Source organism: Volvox carteri, assembly GCF_000143455.1.
Source record: "Volvox carteri f. nagariensis unplaced genomic scaffold VOLCAscaffold_53, whole genome shotgun sequence".
In the NCBI taxonomy this organism is placed as follows: Eukaryota; Viridiplantae; Chlorophyta; class Chlorophyceae; order Chlamydomonadales; family Volvocaceae; genus Volvox; species Volvox carteri.
In genome coordinates, this window is record NW_003307596.1 from 455,967 (window position 1) to 477,156 (window position 21,190).

Genomic DNA, 21,190 nt, shown 5'->3' on the forward strand with positions numbered 1-21,190 from the left:
GGGACGAAGGGAAAACGGAAGGTCGGGGAGAACGCGCAAGGTGCCGGGGCGGGAGGGGAACCAAATCATGCTGCTGCTGCTGCTGCTGATGATGATGATGATGGTGATGATAATGAAGATGAGGAGTAGGAGGAGTACCAAGGTGATGATGGGTGCGGGGAGGCGGGCGAGGGGCCGCCGAGGAGCGCCCGGGAGGTGGGGATGCCATTGAGTGGTGGATCCATGCACGAGTGGTGGATCCATGCACAAGTGGACACCAGGACAGGGAACTGTTGCAGACCCATCCCTTTCGCCCCAACTCCACCGCCCTCCATTTCCCGCCTTCCCATCACCTCCCCTCGCCCTCCTCCTCCTCCTCCTCACCCCTTCTCCCAGCCCCCTTCCCCCCAAACCCACCCACCGGTCCGTCTCAAACATGGTTCTGCCCACCAGGTACACGTAGCCGTGTTTTGTGGCCTCCGGGGGACACTGATCCGGAGCTTGCCAAACGGGCTCCGGAACCATCCAGTTGGTGGGCAAAGAGTGACATACCATGATCGCAGGGCGTGGGGACGGGGGATACAGCAGCAGTGGGTCGGGATGTGGCTGCAGCGGAGGCGGTTGTAGCGGCGCCGGCTTAGGGTCCCGGTCCTCCAATGTGCCTGCTATGCGTGGCGGCAGCTGCTGCTGCGGCGGCGGCGAGTGGAGCGGCGGCTGTAGCGACAGCGGTGGCTGTAGCGGCGGCGGTGGCTGTAGCGGCGGCGGTGACTGTATCGTGCCTACATTTGCCTCCAGGGTGCGGAGCTCCCTGGGGAGAGGGAGGGAGGGTGTTACGGCAAGAGCGGATGTCGCCAAGGAACGCGGCGGACGCGACGGGGAGTTCCACATGGAGATGAACGGGCGATGGAGATCAGAAAAAGCCGGTGGGGCAGAGGACGTTGCGTCGCTGTCCCTCTCTCGGTTGTTCCCAGTGCTCCCCCCGCATTATTCTCGTTCTTGGTTCCCCCCATGCAAAGAAGCGTACACGGCTCCCAGGCCTGGCGTGTATCGAGCGTTTTGATGCAGGAACTGCCCGTGTTCGCCCCCCTCCCCCACCCTCCCGGCGACCCATGGGGCTTCCTGAAAAAATAATATTTACGGCGTTAAGTTCCCGCCCACAGGAGCCTGGCTTGTGGTAAAGGTGTGCGGAAAACCGCAATAGGTGCACCGTTATTCCTGCATGTGCGCGTGTGCTCCTTTGCCCTTCTTGATGACCCACGGGTCGGCGGCTCAACGAAACTTACTCCCGGTCCTCGGGCGCCATGGACTCCACCACCTGCTCCCGGTACAGGTCACCGTGCTGGGATATCCACAAGTCCTCACGACGGATCTGTTTTTGAAGGGGGAGGGAGAGGAGGGAGCTGAGAAAAGAGGAGCGGTGCAAACAAGGGCGGAGTGGGGGAGGCACGAGAGAAGCTGATGCCAAGGATAGACTGATACGCCAGAAGTATGCAAGCAATAACTATCCAGTCGCGGCTTGTGAGTGAGGAGTTTTCGCGGTGATGGAGTCAATGGCGATAGCTGAAAACCACCTACCTGGTCCAGGGACCCAACAAGTGAGAGCACGTACCTGATTCGCCCGCGTTAGCGACAGTACGTAGTTGATGGCTTCGGAGCTGTAGCCGCTACCGCTCCAAAAAGGAGCCATCCACCAGACTGGATGACTGACGAGAAAGGAGGGAAGAGGAGGAAAGAGGCCCTCAGAGGCGACGTGTTGTGTGGGGCGTATGGAGGGACTGGCGTGATGACCCGCAGGGGAATGGAAAGGTAATGCCAGCTCAGCACTGTCCAAGCCGTCATGCACTCGCCAAACATGTACACAACCGACTAAGCAGCCAACAAGGCAGTATGAATGTCCCCCCAACAAATCCGCGATTTCGTAAAACTGCAAACTGTACACGGAGAAGAATGCCAAGAAAGACTAGAAAGTTCGGCAGGGAAGAAATCTTGAATCGCAACGTCCAAATTTCACTCGCTCACCGCAGGGGCTCCGGTTGGGGCTGCGGTCGTATTGGGGCTGGGATGGATGCATTGGCGGCTGGGGCAGAGGAAAGGGGAGGAGACGTAGCGGCGGCGGCGCCAGGAGCAGCATCGGCGGAAGCCCCTCCCACCGCGAGCATGTTCCCTGTTGCTCTCGCCGTGAAGGAGCCCCGGGACGAGGGCAGCTGTTGCTGGTTCTCATGCTGCTGTTGTTGTTGCCTCTGTTGCGGTTGCTGATGTTGGTCCCCTGGTTGTCGTTGCTGCTGTTCATGCTGCACTCGTTCCTGTTCCGAACCAGGAGCCCCGTGACGTCGCTCGTCATCATCATCCAGTTGCGGCTGCTGCTGCGGCAGCGGTGGTGGTGGTGGCGGTGGCGGTGGCGGGGGTGTCCGCTCCTGCGCATTGGCGTCGCTTGCTGTTGCTGCTCCTGCGCCAGCTGCGGCCGCCGTCTGCGGCGGTTCTAATGCGCCGTCTTCAGCATTGGCGTGGCCATCAGGCGCGTGTACCCCGGCGCCACTGCCGCCGCTGTCTGCCTTGGATTTACCTGCCGCAATTTGGGGCCCTTCACTGCCGTAGCGCATGGCCTCCTGCATTACGGCCAACAATGGTACGGTGAAAGAGGTGCAAGACCGATATGGAGAAGAGGTTTATGAAAGAGGAAAGGCGGAGAGTGACAAGCGGACGCGTCGGACCAAGAGAAAGGCAAAGACCCAGTCTTAGAAACTCCAGGGGCAGAGTGACAGCAACGCGGGAAGTGGCTGCAAAGCTGGGTCGTGAAGCGGACGTGCGATCAGGAAGCGGGGAGCTCCTCGCGGTCCTCCGACAGAGGGCTGCGGTAAGGAGGGTGGGAGGCCTGACGGGCGATATAATCGTGTTGGCGCTGCGAGGCGCTGCGGCAGCGCCGAGGCCTAGGGATCAAGCTGCAGCTGCGGCTGAGGTGATGGCGCTCAGGAACCAAAAAGCTACAGGAGCTGCCGGAGCATGAAGCGAAGGTCAAAAAAGCTGCGACGGAGCGCATCCTTTGCCCCGGATTCCTCCGCCCACCTACTTACATCCACGCCGTGCATGAACACAGGGTCCAGTCGTATCCTTACCTCAAGCCACCGCACGTCGTCATACTCGTCACCATCAGCGCCGTCACTACCGCCATTGCCGTCGCTGCCCATACCTTGCTCCTCTCCGCTGTTTCGATCCGCAGCGTCCCTACCCTCGCTGAGGCCCGCGTCCGGCAGGGTTACCTCCTCCACCTCCGGCGATGATGCCGACGCCGGCGCAACGCCGGGCCGTGTGGCGGCCGGTGTCATTGCCATCGTGCCCCCCGGCACATCATCAGCAGGCCTGTCGCCAGCTCTGTGTGCTAGGCCATCTTCAACCTGCTGCTGCCGTACGGGACTACCGCCCCCAGGGTCAACCAAGGGTGCTGTTGGCTCCTCCGCCGGCCCGCTGGGGGGCGGTTGTTCCGTGGGATCCGGTGGTTGAGACACGCTGACTTCTTCCGCTGGAGCAGGTGTGGCAACATCTGCTGAAGTCGTAGCTGATCGTGATGCTGATGCGGAGTGCTCCTCCCGCTGGGGGCCGTCGCCTTCGGGCGCCCGGAGGTGGAGAGTGCGCTGGTTAGCGCCGCTGCTGTCCCTGCGACTGGTGGTGGCTCTGCTGAGAGCTTGGGACTGCTGCAGCACCAGCGAAGGGAAGAGGATAGCAGACGCGATGAAGAGAGCTGCCCGTGCGCGCTGGCGAGGAGTAGCGCCGGCCGGGTGCATCCTTGGCAAGAAAGCTGCTGGATTGTGGATGTGCGCTTGTGTATGTCTTTATGGGACAACGGCCTACGATGGGTTAGGAAGTCCCAATGCTTGAAGGATGATTGGTAATAAACTGTAGAACGTCCCTGGAGATAGACCGCATTCCTCGGACGCCAGCTCGTCGCCGCCGTCGGCCGTTATGCAGCGACCCATGGGTCGTCACTGACTGCCGGCTTCCATGGCGCTGACTGCAGGTCCGCGAACCGCATATGCCATGGGTACAAAATATGTACCCACATTGCCCAGTAGATCCATTCATTAACTTTTACATTTCGTCCTTGTGGAGGAAGTTCCATCCAACTTTTCCATCTGCTTCCTGATATCGAACAAATATGAACGAAAACTGGCTACAATTCAATCCCAAGGTACCGAATGGCAATTATCACGTAATGGACACTGTTACAAGTGATTGAAAAGGATTGTTTGCTACCTGGCATGTGTGTGTAGTTGCTACAGTGGGCTCTAGATTCGTGAAGATGCTACCATCCTCTATGTGACATTGAAGTTGTTCATTTAAGCTCGGGGTATTATTACATAACCGATGTGAAGGGACAAGTCAGGGCGCAACGAGGGAAGAAGCCCTTACACCCGGGGAGGCGGAGGAACCTGAGCGGCAGAAGCAGTAGCAGTACGCCGGGCCCATGCTGCGCGTGCAATCAACCTCAACAACCTGCGAACTTGATAACAACTCTATCTACCCAACCAGCACACATCTACAGCCTTCCATACAGCTAACATCCAGAGCTTCTAGGTGCCAAAATGTTACGTTTTCCTGCTCCGCTGAACACCTCGTCAACATCTCTCAGTCTATCCGAAGGTTGCGTTCCTCCTCTTCATACGCAGGCAGGGACCCTCATGCAGCCGTTACGCCGCAGGCACTCGGAAGGCACCGACACCAACGACTTAGCCCCGGGAAACGCAGGCATAGCGACAATCTGAATCGCTGGAAGCAGCCCTGCATCGATAATTCATGATGTGAACGCAACGCAATGACCAGGGTGGGTGAGTCGTAAGGAGCTGAACGAAAGGACCATTCGGGAAACCTCCGCAGGTAAACCTCCGCCGACAGCGTCCTGACTCCGCCCAGCCGTCCGTCGCATGGGAAGCAGGTCGGCGGTACTGACGATATCCATGGCCAGTACCACTGTTGTTGCTAAAGCTGCTGTGGCAGCGGCAACAGGATACAGTGAATGTCGCTCCTTACTTGGTGCCATGCTTCGCCTTCAAGGCAGCCACGTACCTGCGACACGCGTTTGAAGGAGGTGGGGACAATGGGGACAAGCGGCGTGCGGCTGAAGTGACAGGGAGGCAAAATACCATAACCCCAAGTCACGGTCGCTGGGGCACGTGCATGAGTGTGTGCCGAGGCCCATTCGTTCAGTTCCTCTTTCTTTCCACCAGGGTATGTGGATGCAAGGTACACCATGCGAATCCCCCATGCCTTCCATTCCACCTACAGCTCCTGGGTTAATATTACGACTAACCACATTAGCCACGTTTGGCCTTTTCTCAATCCCCGTTCCTTCCTCAACTCCACTATCTCAGGCGCCTATAACTCCGTCCAAATCACCGCAAACAGATAGATGTGAGAGAGAGGCATGCTGAAAACCGTTTTTAAGAACCGCACGCCGCGGGGGTAGAGCAGCCACTCACTCGATGTACTGCTTCATGGCGTCTTCCTGGGACGTACCTGCGGTTCAGTAGGGGGCCCAGGCGCAAAGCAGGTAATCCCGACAAGAGGGCGAAAGATTGCCGCGGAGTGAACAGAGGAAAGTTTGCAAGGCTGCCAGTCGGCAGGTAGAAAGCAGGCAGATGGATGGCGGGCAGGGAAAAATAGGTAAAATACGCAAAACCTTGGCCGCGTTACAAAGCATGATCTAGGTCACTGCAGTGTGCTTCCTGGAGCAATAGATGACCAAATTATTGAAATCATCAAGAGCAGCAGCAACAATAACCATAGCTGTGTCGTGCATTGGTGTGTACGGTCGGCAGCTCAGCACCCACCCTTTTTCCCATTCCAAGCATTCCACTTAGCGCGGCCCTTGGGGTCGAAAATTCCTGGCTGAGAGGTGTTACAGTCACCCTGCACAGGTGGGGAGTTGGACGGCTCAAATGGGAAGCGGGAACAGCTCCGAGAAAGGATAAGGGACGTGTGCACTCAAAGTTTCTGTACTACGTTGGATACTTGCGCGAAGTAAAAGTGCAGGCGCCATGCTTGAATGGCTGCTGCGGTTGTCGCAGCTTCAGTTTGCGCCAATACAACGCATACATGTCGCCATAGGAAACCAACAGGAAGCGAGCACCGTTAAGTCGTACTAGAAGAAAAACACCAACAAGTAAGCGTGCTATCCACACTGGATCAAAAGCCCCTGACACATAGCTTTGTCAACCACAGCATGCGGAGGAAAACCCCATTCCAGTCTTGCGGTATCGTAGTGCAGATGGCACAGCACCTACCTCTTTTGCCTGCTTGAACAGCGCATACAACTCCAGCTTCTCGTCATTTGAGAGAGTGTCAGGAAGCGAGTTCGTCGCTTCCGCAGCCGCAGCCTCAAAGTCTTCCTGCAGCAGGCAGCAGAGAGGAGACAGGCCAGATATGCCCCGATACCGCACGATTTCGTTTGTTATTAAGATCCCAAATCCAATTGGCAAGGGCATCATCAAGGAAACGCTTCATCACAGAAAATTGCACGGATTGCATAACGCTTCCTGCAATCGAAGGGTTGAAAACTTGCCTTAAGGCCCATTGTTTCCTGTTTAACAGTGTCGGGACACGGATTCCTCCTACTGGTCCGTGGCAAAGCTGATAAGATCGCAACGTTTGAGCATGATATTTGTTTTGTACGGCAGTGTACGACCGCTCAAAATTGGCTGGTCGCCTCTTCAACCCGTTATAACACCCAATTTTGAATTTGGAGACCCGGATATTCAGAACATACAGCATTACCTCTTGCATTGGTCCAATCCGCCGCTGTCATTCGCATTTATCGTTGCTAAACTTTAGCAGGACACGATATCAGTACGCTGTGTTTCATAATCAGCAAGTGTTACCTGCAATTTGCAAAGTTAAAGGCAAATAAGGATAAAGCACTTGTGTAACGGGTTCCTGAAGAGGCGTATGGGTTTGGTCGTCGCCAGTATTCCCGGGGGACCTGCAGCACAGATTACAGGCAACAAGCGGCCCATGGTGAAAAAGATCGGCACCCACAGCGGCTCCTTCCACTGCGATGAAGCGCTGGGATGCTGGTTGCTGCGCCGGACTACCCTATTCCAGGAAGCCGAAATCGTGCGGACGCGCGATCCAGAGGTGCTCAAAGACCTGGATGTGGTAATTGATGTCGGTGGTGAGTAGCTGCGAGCTTTTACGTTGCTTTCTGTTGGGGGAGAGTCGGCAACTTATTACGCACAGCGACGTTCATGTGTTTTAGAGGGCCAGGCGCCGCAACTCTTCCACCACGTAGCATTAAACCGTCTGACCACGGAGGTGGTAACGAGGTTTCTGTGCTGCGTTGTTCCTCCTGTTGTACAACTTGTGGCAACTCCTTGAAACTAGCTATCAACAGCTGTCGCCAGCATACCTCTAGCCCGATATTTGTGAGCCTGCATCCAGGCAGTCCTGCGCAAGATCTACGCTTGCACGGATTTAACCTCACTGAAGTACAGGACACAGGCTGAGACGCAACTGCTGAAATGTACAGCCGTTATCGAGAACCGAAGCGGGGGTTGAAGTAGGCCCCTGTATGGCCCAAATCCTAAGCACGGCGCTGTTTTCCTCGTCCACCATGTTTGGCACATGATCTGCTTCTTAATGTTCTAGCAACGGACTGACAGACGGACAGAACCCAGTCCGTTCCAATGAAAAAAATTGATGGCACGTTCCCCGTGTATGGGCCTTAGAAGCCTGATTGGGGGATTTCTGCTCTTCAGGTGCCATCACGTGACAGCGCTCTTACGTTCCAGCGGGAATATGCCTTCCTGGTTTTCCTTGCGCTGTATGTGTCCTTACCCGCCTGCAGGCGTTTACGACCCAGATCGTATGCGCTTTGACCACCACCAGCGCGGCTTCGAAACCAAGTTCGGATTTGGATTCGAGGCCACCAAGCTGAGTTCCGCCGGCCTGGTGTACAAGCATTTCGGGCGGGAAATCATCGCGGTGAGCCTCTCGTGTTGGCTGCCGGTTATCGTCACCGTCCCCGGGGTTCCTTGTATCCCCTTTTTGGGAGCTCTGCGCTCATCCGTCCTTCTCTCCAAACCTATGCGGTTGGAAGAGCGCAGGGACAGCGTGCTTTGCAGCTTCCCCGGGGCCAGGTCTGCGGGTTACAGGTTTTGTGGCTATTTCGGTCGCATATTACTGAGCATGTACTGTGCGTACTATTTTATGTATGTAGACATTGCGCGCTGAGAGGTTGGTTGCCCAAATAAATATCATCTTGCATAGGCGGCTAGAGTCACTAGCACGTCGCCGTTAGTGGCGTGCCGGTGCTGAAGCTTCGCCAAGAGAGATGCTCAGCTCAGCCCGATGAGGGCTGCTGCCCGCTGAGACGTCCATGAAGCATCGTCGGCTACCGCCGCTGGCGCTGCTGGGCGCCCCTGCGCACACAACCGGGCATGCCACATGCGTGCATGTACCCGCACTGTCTGTTTTCTCACATCACACGCATACGGCCCATGATATGTGATATGCATGAAAAGCAAGTAATTGTGTTCGTTAAGCACATATCTAGATAACGGTCAACCGTTTCGAATGTCAGTTCCGCCGGCACCTTGCTGTTGCACGAGCCCATGTCGCATGTCTGTTTGATGCCAGGTTGTCGTGTGCGAGACAGCTAACTGAGGAGTTTGTGCCGGGGGTTGGCCCACCATGTCACCCTTGCAGGGGCTGCTCTCCTGGCCCATAGACCACCCGGACCTGGAGATGGTCTATCTGGAGGTGAGCTGCAGGGGGTGATGGGACGGAAGGGAGGGAGGAGGGGAGGGGGTGATGGGACGGAGGTGGTGATAGGAAGGGAGGGAGGGCTTTTGGGTGCGCATGTGCACATGTGAGGATGGACCACCATTCGCAAGTTTGCTTTTCTGGTGTGGCTGCATCAGAGAAGTGGGTTTGCCTGGCGCAAGGAAGCGTGGTGTTGTGTTGCTGTGTTATGGCTGGCTGAGAGGTGGTGGCCGGGGATGTCCTCCGCGCTCAACGCGCGCTTTACTCAGTGTTCTCCGTGCTACCGCTGACGCCGTGATCGCGACGTGCTGCCGCTTGTACCACAGGTCTACCGCAACTTCATCGAGTCGGTCGATGCGATTGATAACGGCGTCATGCAGTACAACTTACCACCCGGTAAGACGTAATGAAGGAAATAGTACGGCACGTGCAGAGCAGGAAAAACTCTCCTCATGTGATGCTATCCAAGAACTGCGTAGTACTGACGCCGGAAACGGAATTACCCACTTCGTTTTTTTGCCGCCACCTGAACGTCCTTTGGCCCGGGGCCTCTTGTGCGCGGCGCCGCAGGTACGGTGCCGCGGTACTTGAACAATACGACACTGAGTTGTCGAGTTGGCAAACTCAACCCACGCTGGAATGAACCCAGCGATGACGCCACGTTGTACGAACGGGTAAGTGGGTGAGTGGCAGGGAGGGGGCAAGTGATTCAGCTGCGACGAGACACAGAGACGGACTGCATACACGGCAAGACAAGTCGGGTCGACCTTGAGCGGGGCAGCACGTGGGTACCGGACACCGCGGGATTGCCAACGCACCACATCCGCTCGGCTGTCTCTGCCTCCGACCGCAAGTGCAATGACAGGCAATAAGTGATACACGCCAATGCCCGGTGGGTAACGGCACACGCGGGGGTTGACCTTAAGGCATCCAATGATATAGCAATTGAAGTTATATGGACGGTAATCCCTATAATAATATTAGTTATTATAGCTATTCCTTCGCTCCGTATTCTTAAAGCAGCTAAGCGCTCCCCTACCCCTGTTTTTATATGTTAATTGATTTTGCAGGCGTATTACTGCTAGCTGCTAAGAGGCATCAATTCCCCGCCTTGCCTTAGTTCATCGCCTCGTCAGGCGTTGTCTGTCCCTCGCTCAACTCACCTGCCCCCTTGCCCGGCTGCCGGGTTGTGTACCGCATGTTGTCCGCCGTGCTACAGTTTTTGAGGGCTGTGGAACTGACAGGTTCGGAGTTCAGCGAGGCGGTGGACTGGGTGGCCCGGGGCTGGCTGCCGGGCAGGAGGCCTGTGGAGGCGGCGCTGGCGGAGCGACACTCCGTGCACCCCAGCGGCAAGATCCTACTGCTCAAAGAGGTAACGGATTGGGCAAACCGCTTGCAAATAATTTAGGTAGGAAACGAGTGGATTATTGGTTGGTTGTACGAAATTATTATTATGATTATTATTTGCTGCAGAGGGATAAGTTTATGAACGAACTGCTGCATGGGCCTGTGCGTCGGGTGGAGTGTGTTGCGTTGGGTTGCGTTGGTGATGCAGTGACCTTGTGCGTGATTCTTGCTGATTCCTTTGCTTTTGTGATGTGACGTAGTAAGAAACTGTGTGCTCTGCGCATCCCATTTCCCTGTCTTCTCTCGTTCTACTCCATCCGCAGTTTTGCCCCTGGAAGGACCACCTGTACAACCTGGAGGAGGAGGGCGGCTTTGTTGGGGAACTGCTCTACGCCATATTCCAGGATGAGCGGGACAAGACGTACAGGGTGCAGGTACGGAATGTGTATTGCCAGGTGGGGATTACAGCAATGTGCAGGTGGGTGCTTGGATGGATGGATAAATGGGTGCACCAACAGGGAGGCACCGCGCGGGTATGGTAACTGTCTTAACCACGAGTGAAACAGTATACATAAACAGCCGTATTATCCAGTGTAATTTTAGTAAACTGCGATTACACTAGACACCTGTTCACGTTTATCGCACTATGCTCAATTTTTAAATGGCTGATGGCAACTAATCCCCGAACAGGCTGTAAGTGTGGGGCCGGGTAGCTTTGAGAACCGCCGGTCGCTGCCTTGCGCCTGGAGGGGGTTACGTGACGAGGCGCTCAGCGCCCTCTCGGGTATCCCGGACTGCGTGTTCGTGCACGCGGGTGGCTTCATCGGGGGGAACAAGACCCTGGAGGGCGCGTTGGAGATGGCCAAGCGCAGCCTGGAGCTGGAGTGATGCTGTCTGTAGTCGGGATGTGGCCACCCGGGGTGTGCCAAGAAGAAGGGGAATGCGGAGAAAGGCGCGGCATTGTGGTGCTTGACAGCTGCGGCATCTCGTGATTTTCAGAGGGCGGTCAGGATGTTTCATTCCGCTCACTGCCCCGGGTGGCGTTTGCCTCGGGAGCTTTTCCAGGGAGGGCTTGGCTTCAATGTCATTCGGTGCACATGTGCGGATATTCCGAAGACGGGTAACGCAGGACTACTTGGTGACGGTTTGTGTGAGCAGGCGGTATTTCGACGGTAGCGTGCAGCAGCTCGCTCGGCTGGCTTGATGCGTGATGGACGGGTGGATGCATGCATGTGCGTGCGACCCTTCGCTGGATATTGTCCAACCGGGCTCCTTTCACCTCGAAAGGGCAGGAGGTTGTGGCCGGTTAGGTTATAAAACTGGTGAGTACGGCCTCACATGGCATAAGCTCACTTCGGCCATTTCCATACATCCTCTGAAGGGCCCATACTTCGGCCACTTGTCAAACCGCAAGGCTCCCCAAACAACAAAAAACTCTGATTGAGTTCGCTTATGTGACAATCATAGGAGCAACTCTAGGTGATGCTGGTGCGTGGCCTGGGAACCGCCATGGTGCCAAATTTCGGGCAGTTCAAAATCCTCGGCAACACAACGGCCGTGGCACATTCTCGGGCACGTAGAGCAACAATATGAAGCAACGTCTCTCCGCTTACACCTACCTCGCACGGCCACTGCTCACGCGAGTAAGGGAGTCACCACTAAAAAGCTATTCAGGCGGCCATAAAAATGGAATGGCGAAGCAGCACCGCCGGCTCAAGAATGATGAAGGGTTCAACCGTGACGCCAGGTGGCCAAGTTATACCTTATGATCACGAGCCAAACGAAATGCAAATGCAACGGAGGCCACTGATGGGAGTTGCGCCCACCGATAGCGTTTATCTGCACCTTACAGTGCAGGACCTGCAACCAGCTAATCACAGCGTGCTATTACTAACACATTATTACTAACACATTAAGCACCCCCGATGAAGCCCCCCGAGAACCTAACGCCAAGAGGGCATGTAACCCTGACGGAACAAGCCACCACACGGCTAAAGCAATGTGCAGATATGAAGTATTTTGCACTCCCGCCGGATCCTCTTCCTGGCATTCAGCACCTTTCCCTTTAACTTTCTTCCTGTACGCCGCCACGTATCCCTCTCACGCTTCCACCTGCACTCGCACCCCCCGAGTCGCCATGAGGCCCAGCTCGCTATACAAACCACAACCGGGGCCTCTCTCGCTACAGCTGCTGCTACTGCCAGCTCCTGCGCCGTGCCAGCAGTCCGCCAGAGCCTTGCCCACCACTATATGAATCAAGCAAGGCAGATCTGCCGTACCGTGTGGTAACTCCTTGAGACCGTAGTTGCGAGACACGTCAAGCTTGCGCAGCCGTACAAGGCTGGTGAGGCTGGACGGCACGGAGCAAAGCTGCGGCGGAGAACAGGGGTTTCGGAAAGAGGGTCGGGGGCAGCGGATGGGTGGGTTGCCCTGGATATGGTGCGTAATGCAGTGGCGTAGCAAGGAAAGCACCACCACGCAACATCCAATGCGGGACTAACTCACGAGGAGGACGCAAACCAGATGACGGCAGAAATGCCACGCATGACCGGGGGGCCGTAAGCGAAGTGAAGAGCGCTTGCGCGGACAGACGGATCCGGGTTCAACCCAAGACATCAGCAACCGATCTGTGCCTGACGTTAAAGCAAGTGACGAAACATTAAACAGTCAAGAGCGGCAACAGAGCTGCTCAGGGGAACCTGACCCTCATGGCGTACTACACCTACCGGTGCAGCCCAACGCCCTTCAGAGCACATCCAGGTAGTAGTACCATGACTGGGTTTGCGAGTCCAGACACCAGTTCGCGCGCACGCACACGCACACGCACACGCGTACGCGCACGCGCACACACACACGCACACACACACACACACACACACACACACACACACACACACACACACACACACACACACACATAACCAGCATGCAGCAGCATATTGCATGCGGGCCACCTACACGCGGTTCAGTTTATTGAAACACACCCAGCACGCAGCAGTGGACCTCTCCCTTATCCCCCAAATACACACAGCGATCTCAAGCATACTTCAAGATCCCTGACCCCAACCCTAAGACCCCAGCACCCAGGCAAGGACGCCCAACTCCACACGCCTATCCAACACCATCCCTGGAGTCCCACAACTCCATGACCCCACCGCATTGAAGTGCAGGTCCAGCAGCCGCAGCTGCCTCATCCCCTGACCGAGCTCCTCGGGCAGGCTGGTCAGCAGGTTCAAAGATAGATTCAGATGGGTCATGGCGCCGAGGGCTGCGGCAGCAGCCGCCGGGAAGCCCGTCAGGCGGTTGGAGTGCGCGGCCAGGTGGCGCAGTCGCTGTAGTGCCGACAGCCCCGGGGGCAGGTGGGTGAGGGCGTTGAGGGAGAGGTCGAGGCGCTCCAGGGTGGTGAGTTGGGTCCAGGAAGGGGGCAGCGTGTCGAGGGCGTTGGACTGGGCCTGCAGGGATTGAAGCGGGTTTTCGAGGGGAAGGCCAAGGGTGTGTGTTAGGGTGAGGGGAGATGTTAGTGGGTATTTATGAAGGTTGGGACGCGGCAGGAGTAAGTGATTGGAGGGGGCGAGTGAGGGGATGAAAGTTGAGGAAGCTGCACTAAAGGTACAGAAAGCACCAGGACTCACGGCCGGTCCGCAACACCGGCATTCGACCCGGCGGCAGATGGAGAAGCAGCAACAGCGGCATCGATGACGACCACTACCAGCAGCAGCCCCAGCAAACAAACAAGAACTCAAAGAGCCACCACCTTCTGCAACCGCACCACTAAACTGCTGTACACCCACATTCAGGCTGGTGAGGGCCGCCAGCTGCCCCACCGCTTCCAGAAACACCGCTGATCCCGCCATGCAGCCAGCAGCCATACGAATATCCAGATCTACCAGCCGAGTCCGAAGGTCACCCACGACGGCGAGAGAGAAGGGGATGGGGAAAGAGGGAGACGTTGACGCTGATGCAGGAGGCGGCGCCGTCGACGTCAATGAGGGGGAGGCCGGGGCCAGTAGGGTTGCAGTCTGTGTCAGAGGGGTAGGGTCGACTTCTGGCAGTGCCGACGAGGGGGGTGATGATTGCGATGATGACGATGGTGGCGACTGGGCTGTGGAGGAGGCCCGGGCTTGGGTTTGCTGTAAGCAGACTGCTGAGCCGGAGCAGGTCTTGAAGTAATTTTGGCCGCAAGCCAGGGTCTGGTCCAATTACGGGGCCGGGTCGGGAGGGTGGGGGAGTGAGGGCGCGAGGGAAGGGGGCACGAAGAAAGAGAGGTTAAAACTAAAAACGCATCACGCTTTAACTTCAGGGTTTAAAGGCACGTAGCGAAAGATGGCCCTAGCAGATCACCCCAAGCGTGGGGAGTAACCCCGGAAGTCAGGGAACGGCAGAACGTGGAAAGAAGTTGGCGACCCGGCCACCGCATGCTGATCATGCCAGTACAAGCGGGACGCAAGGCACGTACGGCAAGGCGGGCGGGTAGCGAAAAGGTGCACGGCAAAGTGAGGCGTGCGTGCGTCAGAAACGGATCACACCACACCACATCACACCGCCCCGCACCACATCCGGGATCATCCTTGGTGGCGCACCCCAGTCACCAGCGGCACCCCAGGCACCTGGAGGCGAGCGAGGCGGGCCAGGGTCCCCAGCGGCAGCACCTCCATTCGGTTGGAGCTGAGGTCCAGGTGGGTCAGGGAGGGGAAGGGCGGAGGGGCGGAGGGGCCGGCGGGGGCAGGGACGGAGGAGGGGCCGCTGATGCCGCCGGTCGTGTGGGGGCCGGACGGGGCGCTCGAGACCGAACCGCTGCATGCGGCCCACTTCGTGTCCTCAGCTCCTTCCCCAAAACCATCCACCTCAGATTCGGTAGCTGTCTGGCTTCCGGATGGCAGCAGGTGGTCGTGGTGGTGGTGACCTCGGGACGGGTGGGAGGCGGTGGTGGCGGTGGCGGTGGTGGTGGTGGTGGCAGGACCCGTTGTGTCGGTGGTGTCAGTGGGGGTGGGGATGGGGGTGGCGAGATGCGTGATCATTGTAGCAGGTGTGGAGGTTGAGGTGGAGGTGGTGGGAGTACTGGGGCCGGCGGCAGCAGCAGCAGCAGCGGCGGCGGCGGCGGCGGCGGCGGGTTCACCAGCTCCACCTGGGATCAATCCGGGCAGCGAGGTCAGCCTGCGTGCATGGGTACATGGGTACATACATACATACTTACATTCATATGTATGAATGGTTAATGATATAACATACATCGAGAAACGCAGGCAGACGAGCGGTTCAATCTCCAACGGCTCTCACGGCTCTGGTTCGATACAGGCTGGCCCCCGTCATCGTCACGTCGCTCACTCCACATAGTCGCACATCCACTCCTCGAAAGTGTTTCTTCTGTATTCCAAGCGCACATGTGCATGTGGTGGTACTCATAGCCCATATGGAGCACATGCACACTATCATCATACCCTCACTCGCTGCAAGAGACCCCGCTGCGGCACCTCGTGGGAACGCCTGCCCAATCATCACTACAGACATTCATACATGCGTACATGAAGACATGCATACATTCATACATGGAGACATACTCGCCGTTCGAGGTCTGCAATGCCCTTTTTCCAGAGCGGGCGAAACCACCACCACCACCACCGCTAAGGGGCCCAGCCCTCACCCGCCCCCGCCCCCGCACCCACATGTTGCAGCTCACTCGCAGCAGCTCCAGCTGACTCAGTCGCGATAAACCCTCGGGGAGCTGCTCCAACCTGCCAGTACGACAGATAGTTGGAAGTAGTTACCCGGCAGTTGCAGGCCGTTGCTCCGCATGCAGTTGCGGGCAGTGGGCTAATATCAACGTGCGCGAGTACGAAAGAACCATCTTCCATACGAACTTAAAGTGGACTTGTCGTACACGGGAGGCGTTGGGGGAAAACACAGAGGTCAAGGAGCTGTGTGATACGCAACCACACGTAAACATAAAATGCAATCCAAGCAAGCGCCCACTTAAACATCAACAACATCTAAAAGTACATAATCCTTGACATGCGCATAAGGCGCCATCATTATTAGTCCGAACGATACGGAAAAAATAAACCGATAATGCCGATTATTAAAAGCGTAACACGAATTCGGCATGCACACGGCAAATGCAAGGTGCATTTCATACAGAAGCTTCTCAAAAATTCCAGTACGTTTACATACCTATTCGCGCTGACGTCCAGATGCCTCAGCTGGGACAGCGCAATGAGCTCCAGGGGCAGTGCCGCCAGCCAGTTGCCCGCCGCCACCAACTTCGTAAGCCGGGTCAGCAGCGACAGCGCCGACGGCAGCTCTCCAAGAGGATTGCGGGACACGTCAAGGCACCTGCGCCGTACAATTGCCGTACACAACAACCGTAATGTCCTTGCCTGTATATACCGTACACCGTACACCACGCACACTTGCTAATATTTCAGTGACAGATTTAGGGAGGTAGGACCGAGTTAGGAAGAGATCTGCTGAAACTAGTGCGCTGGGCGGCAGGACTAGTCTACAGCGGTAACTGCGCCCAACACCTGGCACCTCAGCTCAGCTCGGTTCGGCTCAGCTGCCGACCGCTCCACGGAGCAGCTGAGGCAGCTGGCTCGACGCGCTGTTTACCCATGTACTAAATTTTTGAGTGGGATGCAGGAGCGTGTAACATACACGCACGCACGCACGCACGCACATGGACGCGCGTCCACAACCCTCTCCCAAAAATCGTGGCCCTAATTCTGGGTTTCAGTCGTACGTTCAACTCCCCCGTCTCATCCAACCCGCCTTCTATTCTACCCCTTCCTCCCCCTCCTCCCCCTCCCCCCTCCTCCCTCGCCCCACCTGAGCTGTGAGAGGGCACTACACAGACGAGGGGGAATTTGCTCCAACCGATTGTACGACAGATCCAGGCGGGTCAGCCGGGTCAGGCAGGCGACCTGCGTTTCCAGCGTTCCCTGGAGGGCGGGGGAGAGAGAAGGGGGGGGGAGGGTGGGGGGATATCTTCCCGGGCAGGAGCGGCGGGTTAAGGAAGGGGAAAAAAGGGAGGTATAGGGGAGAAGGTGGTTGGGTGACAAAGATGTGGGTAGGGCGGTACAGGCGGTACAGGCGGCGGGGGAGAGAGCGAGGATAGCACGTCAAACATCCACAGTAAAAGCATTAACGGTCTGGCGCGCGGATCTCTCAGTCTTGCACGCATGGGCGGCCGGTGAGTCAAGGCGAGTCCGGGCACGTGAGGATAAAGAGGGCCCCGGGATGAGGTGGGGTTCTGGAGTACGGAAAACTCCAAACCCATTTCTACACCCCGCATTCAAACACTACCAGGTACCACCGAGCGGCAGGAACGTGGGAGGCGAACTTCCTTGCTCTCATCCAAGCAAGCGGTACGGCAGGTAGTACGGCATGCAGTGCGGCAGGCAGCTCCCATTAGCCCACTCTTGCCACTCACCTCATCCAACATGAGCGTGTTGTACGACAGATCTAGAGATTCCAGGGAAGTCCAGAACCGCAAGTACGGCGGCGGCAGAGTCAAAAAGGTGCCTTGGTACGACAGCTCCGTCAGGCCCCCCCCTGGGGTTTGCGATTGCGATCATGCGGAAGGCCGTCCGGGGACGCCGGGAAACGAGATTGAGTGCCGGTGTTTACGGTGGCGCTCGGAGGTTCCACAACAGAAATTGATGCCCTTCCGCCCTCCCCCACTCCTCCTCTGCTTACCTCTCTTCCGGTGGAGGGGCACATCCGCCCGCTACCCCCTTTCCCCGCACCCACCCACCCACCCACCCACCCACCCACCCCGTCAACCCAGTTGACATGTTTCCCTTCTCCCTTCTTGCACGACAGGAGGATTCCCACCCGCCCTCTTACCTCCCTAACCCCTCCCTAACCCCTCCAACCCAATCCCCCTCCAACCCACCCATCTCCACCAAACGCTGCAGGCCGTTGAACAGAAGGCAGTTGGTGGACAGCATGGACACGATACTGCGACCCAGAGCGGAGGCGGGCCGGCCCCCCTGGAGGACAGGGGCAGGCGGCAGCGGCGCCGGCGCAGCCAGCCCTACGTCCTCCGCATTCGCCTCCGCCTCCGCCAGGGCAGCGGCGCCGGCCTCGGCGGCGGCTACGGCCGCGATCGCAGCAGCCTCCGCTGCCACTTCCGCCGCCTCCGCCTCCGGCCCCGGCGGCGGCACCTCCTCCCCGCCCGCATGTCCTTGTGCAGGCGGTGGTGGTCCATGTGCTACCGGAGCGGTGCAGTGGAGGACCAGTCGGCGGAGGGCGGTGAGGCGCGTCAGGTGGGCGACGGAGCGAACCAGGGAGGGGGAGCTGCCGGCCAGGTGCAGGCTGTGGCGCGTGGTGGGGGCAACCGTAGGGTTTAGGGTGGGGGGAAGGTGGGTTGGGAGATTAATGAATGCGAAGTCTAAGGGACAATGTCCGGGGGTAGGGTAAGGTAGGGTAAGGTAGGGTAAGGTAGGAGGGAAATGTAGGCGGAGGAAAGGCGGCAACCTAGTGGAGCTTGGCGAGCGGCGACTCCGGAGGGCAGTTCGGAGTGGCACGCAGCAGGGTACGAGCCGTAGGGCCCATAGGGCTATGTCGGAGACACTCAGGCTCAGCGCGGGCAGCGACCAAAAGACGGTGGTGGTGGCGATCGTGGGGTCACTGCGATGCGGACATCTGACGGAGGCACCGCCACCGCCACCACCTCCACCTAGGGGTAGCATGGCGCAAGAAAGCACGGGCCCAGCCCAGTTCTCCCCTGCCAATAGGATAGTCCAACAAACCCTAAGCCTAAGGCCCCACATCCTCAGACAGATCGCAACACGGGCCCCCACATCGGGCCCCCAAGCGCACTACACAGACAGACAGACAGACAGACAGACATATACACACAGACGTGCACCTGGTGAGCAGTGATAGGCGGCTAAGATGGCCCACAAAGGCACGTGGGGGCGAAAGGGGTATGCCGTACAGCTCCAAATGCTCCAAGGAGGTCAGCTGCAGCAGCTCCTGGGGCAGCACCTGGGGCAGGATGCCGTATATGTACGGCGACTCTACCGGCGGGTCGCAGTGCCGTGAAGGGGCTGTAGGGTAGAGGAGAGGGGCAGGGGTTGGGGAGGGTGGGGTTGGGTTCGGGCGGCAGAGAGAGCTGGCTTTGCGTGGCATTGCGGGAGCGGACGGAGCGTGCGTGCGTGAGGGCACTTGTATGATGATGCCAAGTCAAGTGAGGGGAAATCAGCTGCCAACTGATGCCCAAAGTTGAAAACTGCTGAAGGAGTCCAAAGCATATGTCTGTATGTGTGTGTGTCTGTATGTCTGTGTGTTTCTGTGTGTGTTTGTGGGGGTTTACACAGCAGCACCTCGTCGGAGCGGCCATGCAGAGATGAACGCTCAGACACCGAGATGTGGGTTGTCTTGTTGTTGGAGGGGCCAGTGGTGACACATAGGACAAAGAAAGCGCGGCCAGAGCCCCCTCTCTCCCCGCCCCCTCCCGGTAGTTGGCCGTACTGTGATGGTGAGATCACGTCATCAATGTTGCCATCGTCAAGCCACCCATTTAACCACCTAACCAACCGACCACGCACCTGCCTACCTACATATCCACCTACCTAGCAATCCCCTAACCCGACCTTCCCAGCTAGGTACTTCCCACCCCCCACAGACAAAACCCCCACTCCAGGGCGACATCCACCAGGAGCTGCAGCTAAGCCGAGCCCCCTCCCCACCACCACTACTCGCCATACGGCTCACCCCAGCCAACCCCAGCCACCAAGTACACCCGCCCACCAGGCCGCCCTGTACTCACCGTTTCCAATGGACAGGCGCCGCAGCCCCGTCAGCGTCCCCACCGCCTCCGCCGGCAGGTAGGGGGAGCGGCTGCAGGGCGCCGTCACAACCGCCGTACTGACATCGAGCCCGCTGGGTAAGGCAAAGGCGGCGGCGGCCGGCGCCAGTGCTGGCAGCCGTTGGCGGAACTGAGCAGCTGCGGCGGCTGCGGCGGCTACAGCTGCATACGGCGGAGCCCGCAGCATGACGTGTGTTCCCAGGACGAGGCTCTGAAGCCTGGGGAGCCTGCTGTCAGAAGGGAGGTGGGAGGTGGGAGTGTCATGTGCAATCGCTTAGGCCGGGGGTGGGTGGGTCAGATAGGAAAGCGAGATGGGGCCCTGGGGTGTTTCAGATGGGGTGCGAGCCAGGGGGAATCGGTTGGAGAAGTGGGTCGTGGCTCGCTCGCGGTGGGGTGCAGTAATTATAGGGTTTGTAATAAAGTGCGATGGCAGTGACAGGCGGCCTGTGACCCAGGTCGTGTGGTGGCTATGTGACCCAGATTGTGACTGCGCGCAATCGTGTAGCGGTCCATATTGGGGAGATGGCTATGCGAGCCTGATCGCGTAGAGAGATGCGTGGCGTCCGAACGAACGGGAGCTGGTCAGCTGGCGGCTCGGCTGCGCGCGTAACGCTCGGTAGCAACGCCACCGCCTGGCTATATGACTGAATTGCAAGGCGTCACTAATTTGATGTTAAGCTAACAATATAGCGTATCCATGCGTTTGGGAGCTTCACGGATCGGTAAACCGCAGCTCACGGGAAGGAGGTAGACCTAAGTCCAGATCGTCGGTTTGTAACTACACTCTTACCTCGACGCGGCCGACAGAAGTGTTTCCAAGCTACCATCGTCATCATGACCAGGTGCAAGAGTGGTCGACAGGTCCAACTCCGTAAGGTTAGGGAATCGCGCTAGGAGGATGGCGCTGTCGGGGCTTGCACGGTCAACACGCAAGCTTTCAAAGCTGTTATCGAAGACTCGATGCCACTCCTTGCTAACAAGCCTGAGCTTGTGCGAACAAAAATCCGTCCTGGCCAGAGTGAACAAGTAAGCCAGCAGGTCTTCGGGCCATAAAGCTCCACTCAGACTTTCTACATCTTGCTCTGTAGCAATGTTTAATTGCATCGTGTCTAGATACTATATCCTAGCGCTGCTACAGTTTTGGTGCTGCAATTGAAAGAGTAAAACCCTTACAGCAAAGAATTTGCGTTACTCATCAACCTGCCAAGTCAAACGTGAAAATCATATTATCGCAAATCTGAAAAGCTGTTGTGTAAAAGCGCAGACATCTAAGTGGTAAGAAGCGTTTCATGGCATAGTGTG

The 21,190-nt window shown here is 57.6% G+C and overlaps 3 protein-coding genes across 3 annotated transcripts; 1 reads left to right on the plus strand and 2 right to left on the minus strand.

Moving 5' to 3' along the window:
• Positions 1-4,182: 4,182 nt before the first annotated feature.
• On the minus strand, positions 4,183-6,588 carry VOLCADRAFT_76813 (uncharacterized protein). The gene is made up of 5 exons (XM_002955624.1): positions 6,533-6,588; positions 6,255-6,359; positions 5,802-5,880; positions 5,451-5,487; positions 4,183-5,037 (listed from the first exon to the last, which is right to left on the minus strand). Exons 1-5 carry the CDS (start codon positions 6,542-6,544, stop codon positions 4,998-5,000), a joined length of 273 nt encoding a protein of 90 aa, XP_002955670.1. The 5' UTR covers positions 6,545-6,588; the 3' UTR covers positions 4,183-4,997.
• A 200-nt stretch (positions 6,589-6,788) lies between these two features.
• Positions 6,789-11,498, plus strand: VOLCADRAFT_83324 (uncharacterized protein). The gene is made up of 8 exons (XM_002955568.1): positions 6,789-7,141; positions 7,814-7,950; positions 8,674-8,727; positions 9,057-9,126; positions 9,301-9,404; positions 9,950-10,102; positions 10,401-10,511; positions 10,768-11,498. Exons 1-8 carry the CDS (start codon positions 6,916-6,918, stop codon positions 10,963-10,965), a joined length of 1,053 nt encoding a protein of 350 aa, XP_002955614.1. The 5' UTR covers positions 6,789-6,915; the 3' UTR covers positions 10,966-11,498.
• Positions 11,499-13,280: 1,782 nt separating this feature from the next.
• VOLCADRAFT_46449 (uncharacterized protein) lies at positions 13,281-16,403 on the minus strand (the record flags this gene model as incomplete). The annotated part of the gene is made up of 3 exons (XM_002955625.1): positions 13,281-13,529; positions 15,755-15,809; positions 16,246-16,403. Coding segments are annotated over 3 exons (462 nt in total), but the record flags the coding sequence as incomplete, so codon positions are not given.
• Positions 16,404-21,190: the final 4,787 nt, after the last annotated feature.